Here is a 6,000-nt window from a genome sequence, read left to right as displayed (position 1 = left end):
CTTGTATTAACTGTTGTTGGTGTACAATTTCTTGATTATTAACTTTACGTTGTTTTAATTTTGTCGGAACTTTTGTGAACATGTTACTTTCGTGTATAGAGTCAGAAAATACGCTGTCACTATCTTCTGATTGAGCACTAGATCGCCCTCCAGACCACTCCGTTTCTGATGTTTCTGGATCCGATAATGATTGATGACTAGTTTGATGTTTTCTTCTCGCTTTTTGAAGAAGACCTGACATTGAGGCAACTAACTGATATTTTTTCTTTCGGCGTTGCGCAGATAATAGCCTTTCTTTTAAAGTTTTTTCTTGTTGCTGTTGTTGTTCTACCGCGTCAACTCCAGAAGGTAAGGAATGTGAGCGATGCTTTTTAGGTAAATGTAAATCTGGTAACCAGTGACTCATTGACGACATAGCTGATTTTAATGATGAAGTTCTTTTTGGCTTTTTACTTTGTTTGTCTTGTGATTTAAGTTTTAAATTGGATGAAATCGACAAATAGCCAGACTCAGAAACAAGTATGCCACTCGAATCCATATATTGATCAGACCTTATTTTACTATGCTCCGCAATTTGTTTATCGTAATTTTGTACTTCACAAACGACATTTCCATTACGTTGGTCATATTGTTGTTGCTTAAAATATTCTTGTTGAAGTTGATTTTGAAATTGTTTCCTTTCTGCTATACTAAGCGAATGAGATTTAAGGCTAGATGTTTCCACAGAGCTTGTTGGGGAACGACTTCCTCCTTGCCATGATATACGCTCTTCTAATGGTGTTCTTTTCGGTGAATCATATCTACTAGATGTTGGATAGTATGATAGCGCATCCGTTAAATTTCCCGGAGGATATCCGGCGCGGTGGTTTGTCACTTTATAGCCATTTTGATAAAAATTTGAATCTGATCCGGACATTGTATTTGCTCGTGTCAATGCTTTTTTATTAACATTACTTCCAGACATCACAACTGTTTGTGCATGATAACTAGGTTCAGGAGGGTAAGGATCTATTGTTTGCTTTGATTCAGTTTCTAAAATTTCGTTCCTATCTATTAGCTCGGAAAAATTTCTATCTTCTGAAAGCATTCCTCTAGGTGTACTATACACAGTTGTAAAAATTGGTTGTCTGTTTCCTGCTACTGAGTAAATAGAAGGTGCGTCATTACCGTAATAATACTCTCCTACATTTCCCGGTGTAGTTTGACTTGGCATCGGAAAATGGTCATCACTTTTCATAAAGCCACTGCCAACTTTTTCCTGTAATTTACTCAACTCTAACATGTTTTGCAATTCTTTAAAATGTTCTGATTTATGAGATATATATTCTTTTTTTAAGTGTTTATCTTCATATACATATGAATCTACTAAAGTTTCTAAATATGGCTTTGAACCATCATAACTTTTTTGCACTGATTGTGGAGATGGAACTCTTATTTTATGGCCATCATGACTATGAGAAATTCTTCCTGTTTTCGGTGACCCAGGACTCTTTTCTAAACTAGACCAACCACTCATGGATGATAAACCAGAATCAGACTTAGCAGTCACTATATTTGCGCTCTCTCTTTTTAAATGCTTAGGAGATGTTTTTGGGGATTTTGGTGAGCGAGGACTTAATCTCATACTTTCTGTTTGAATTGTACTAATACCTGTAGAAAGTAATGTTTGATGTTTTGTTAGTAACTCGTTATTATTTTCAAGTGTTGAGAATATTTCTGTCCCATTGGGTGGAGCTGGTGGTGGTGGGCTAGGTGATTTACGTATTCTATCATCATATGAAACATCGATTCTGTCATCTGCGCTACCATCATATATTTCATGAATAGAAATCGGTGAATGAGGTTGGTCTTTCATCGATTTATACGTATCACTGAGTGTTTGTTGAGCTTTAGATGGGTAGTAATTCGATCTAGCAAGATCACTCACTGTATAATCGGATCCATACTCAAACCGATCTCTCGAAAGTGCGCTTGGAGACTTCGATGCTTTAGCAGCATTAATCTCGGCATTTGCTACTGCTGAGCTATATGCTAAACGTCCAGTTACAGTCGTATAAGGTTCAGTTGTTGTTCTTTCTGGTACAAATTTCCGTCTGGGTGAAAGAGTTGGAGGTAAATAATCTAAAGTTCTGTCAACTGCTGTACTCTCAGTCAATGACAATCTAGATGGAGATTTGTCTTTTACGATATTTTCTTTTGGTGTTGTTAACATAAAATCGTCAAAACTCTTCATCATATCATTAATAGCCCAGTTTTCCCCACCAGAATAAACACTTTTTAATTGCTCATTAATTATATTACCATCTTCAACGAGCGCCTTTGCTTCAATGTCTCTCTCGTGTTTAGCTGTTATTTTTATTTCTGGGCTAATAATTCTAGATTTTAAGTCTTTTAACTCTCTCGAATCTTTGTGTAATTGAGTTGTCAACCTATCTAATTCATGCAATTTATCTACTGTTATTTGATCTATTGTACTTAATGTAGATATATGAACTAAATCTCTGTCACTTATACTGGGCCCTCCTTGTATGCCACAGTAATCTTTGTAATCGGTTGCACTATACATTTGTCCGGAAACATTTGGTACTGTTTCTATTTCTGTCTCTTCGGGTGCTTCCCAAATCATGTCCAGTTGAGAAGGAGGTCTGGAAGTTTCATCACAAACGTAATCATCTCTATATGCTTGATTTAAACTTCTATAAAACGCTTCATTCGATTCCATGGCTTCCTCTTGTGAATCTAAAAGCATAGCACTTCGGCCTATATCCAAACCTTCTTCGATACCATCTTCTATCGTCCCATTTCCGAGTATCTCTCTAATAACCTCAAGTCTGGTCATAGGATCTCTAGATGTTACAGTGCGGCATGTATAAAAGTCTAGAAGAGTAGATATTACACCCTGTTGATCAGCAAGTAATGACTCTAATCTCTCCAATCGATCCCACATTCTAACGTATTCTTGACTCAGAAGATCTAAAGCTCTCCATGCGTATTTAAGCTCTGTCTCAAGGATGTTCAGACGAGTGCCGAGCCTCTCCATATAATCACTGATAATATAGTCGCCTGAATAAGGGGGAAGGTCGGGAGGCAGTGAGAGGGAGCCGCACTCGTCCATATCGACCACGGCACCCCCACTCCCTCCGCCCTCGCTTCCCTCCATCGCGCCGCTTGCGCCTGCCCCAGCATTGTCGTGAATTTCGTGCATCATCTTGTGATCGAAAAGTGGGCTGGATATAACATCTTTCACTATGAGTCATCCCATATCTTTTTACACTTAACACTTTTCACACAAAACAGTCCTGTGCCACACACAGTTTTTATAGAGATCATTGTAACACTTAAGTTTCAGCACATATTGTTTTGTTTTTTTACACTGTTTTATTTCTAATTTATATTTTTAACACTGTATATATATTTTGTACTTCGACGGAATGATAATTTACATCAAAAATATATTTTGTTAAATATTATTATTTCACTTCTGTAAATGAAAATTTGGTTAGGACCATGAAGCATCATCACTGATTTGGCCATAAAGTTGTTATGTTCATATCAGTGGGGAAAGGGAGTACCTCGTTAAAACTCATTAACTACATCGTATAGAATTTTTATAAAAAAAACACAAAAATTTATTTAATTCTTATTATATTTCATCCAGCTCTGACGATCTAATAAATTGGACAAATGATCTTCAATTTTATATAAGAATATTCAAAAATGTTGAAACAAAAAGTCAACCCGGGCAAAATTAGGGCGCGCAACTGGTGCTTAATATATATTTTTGCTGAATTTTGGTAGTTAATGTGCTTTGGTGTAAGGCAGCTAAGCGGTTCTTAATAGATTCCACATGAGTATAACTCAGCGGTGGAAGGCATACTCAGTAAGGGAAGGATAGATGATAGAAGGTAAGAAAGGATACCAAGATATACCACCGCTTCGCTTGACAAAGGTATTTTAAAAAAGTGCTTAACAAAAAATATTTATAAATTTGTAGGTAAATGTTTTATTTGATTGATATCACTTTTATATAGAATATATATGAAGGTATAGTATAGTAGGTAGTATTTTAAAATTGTATATACTGAATTCAATGAGACATGCGATATAAGATTCACTAGCGACGCAATCGCAACAAGATTAACATCGTTTTTCTATTTCGACTCTCATTATTTATTTATCATTTATCGACATGGTTTCTATTTCATTCTCATAATATATCAAGAAAATGGAGAAAATAAAAGAAAAAAGCATCAAAATATTAAAAACTACAATTTGCTATTCAATTATAACGTGTAATTAAATCAAAAAATTGGTTGACATAACGTGCGATTTCACGATAAAATTTTGGTAAAATGAATATTTGAAATGGGACGATAATCTCTTTTAAAGAAGTTTCCAACCTGGTAGGACTATCTTTACAAAGTCAAATTAGTAGCAATGGGGTAAAGGAATATAAAGTTTGTTGGAATGGCTATCTCTGATTGAAACGTTTGGAGCCAGGCCAAAACCAGCTGGAACTTGGAGTTTACACTAATTGGATTTGTAGACTCAATGAAAAAGAAAGTTTTATTGAACATCCATGTCGTTGTGTTGATCTATTTTATTTAACTTCATGCCTTTGTCCCGTAGAGATAACTTTGAATGGAAGAATTCAGATGTTTTGTTGTTTGTGACGACGTTTGCGACCATTGTTGGAATCAAAGCCCGATCGTGCAAAGTTTCAAGTTGGAACAAGGGATTGATATTCTTTATTGAAGAATGGAAAAATTAATAGTTTCCTATACATATTTGTTTTAAACTGTTTTAGTTTCTTTTATTTATAAAACTTACTTCACTTTATCTTTAAAGTTTATGAAGTCTTACTACTTCTAAACCTCTTATAGAAATCATTAAAATACATTTCTCTCTTCGATAATTTTAACCTTTTTTAGATAGAATCTTCGACATGTACTTCTTGAAATAACTAATCAAATTAAAGTATACAAGTTTAAGATTTGCACTCATATATGAAACTAACAATGTTATAACGAAGAAGCTTCAAACTCTATTGAATACAGATTCATAGCCAATATTCCATCGCTTCGCAATAAGCACCAATCACAATGACAGTCTGTAAAAGCGCGTGCCAACATTGGCCGCAGCGCATCGTGCGAACAAACGTTCGAAAGATTATTACGCAAGAGCGGCAGTGAAAAGAGAAATGCGCTTGGCAAATGTTCAAATGTGGAGCCAGATGTTGCACTCGGAAGCCGCCTTTGGATTGTTTCATAACAGCCTGCGGTTAATGAACCCGACCGGCTTGACGCGACGTCTCTCAAGAATGTACTAACAATACGGTAGTGAGACACTAGTTGGGAAATAGAAAATATATAAATTTTTGGGATTTTTTATTTGTGCCACTTTGAGAAACTGTCGAATCAAAAGCTTGCATAGAACATTTGAAGTAGCATTCCATTTTTTAATGCTACAGATTTATGTGGCAATAAATTATTATACGAACGACGAAGAATAGGCATATAGATCCTAAAGATTCTATTCAAATCTTATTTAATCCTCAAAAACAATAATATGCCATGTTTACCTTGAACTTAAAAAAATACAAATCAAACCTATAGGTACTACCGTGTAACATTATTTACTCTTTCAGTATGTGACTATTACATAGATTTTGCAAGAAATATCTTCTTTTTCTCATCAGTAACACTTATAATTTTTAAAATTATTTTAATACGCGATCACGTTCAACATAACAATTAAAACTTTATGTACCATAAGTGTGATTCAGTTATGTTTTAATAGAGAATTTAGACTAGTATTCAGTTTGTTATCACGAAATTTGCGAAAAATCACGTGCTTTCAACTCGCTCGGTTTTTTACATGGCCTATCATGAATACGAATTTTGTGGATAGAATAAAAAGCATTCAAACTCACTTGTATATTCACTTACATTATTCAAGTTTATACAACTGCAATTTTACTGCAAAGCTTTTAAAAGTCAA

General features: G+C 34.8%; 1 protein-coding gene across 1 annotated transcript in view; it reads right to left on the bottom strand.

The window, feature by feature from the left end:
- Nucleotides 1-3,924, bottom strand: part of LOC119839549 (protein unc-13 homolog A) — a 49,497-nt gene extending 45,573 nt beyond the window's left edge. The window contains exon 1 of the mRNA XM_038365857.1: nucleotides 1-3,924. Within this exon, the coding sequence (XP_038221785.1) occupies nucleotides 1-3,208 (3,208 nt within the window). The 5' untranslated portion in view covers nucleotides 3,209-3,924.
- Between the last annotated feature and the right edge of the window lie 2,076 nt (nucleotides 3,925-6,000).

Source organism: Zerene cesonia, chromosome 4, assembly GCF_012273895.1.
Source record: "Zerene cesonia ecotype Mississippi chromosome 4, Zerene_cesonia_1.1, whole genome shotgun sequence".
Lineage (NCBI taxonomy): Eukaryota > Metazoa > Arthropoda > Insecta > Lepidoptera > Pieridae > Zerene > Zerene cesonia.
This window is presented reverse-complemented; position numbering and strand designations above follow the sequence as displayed.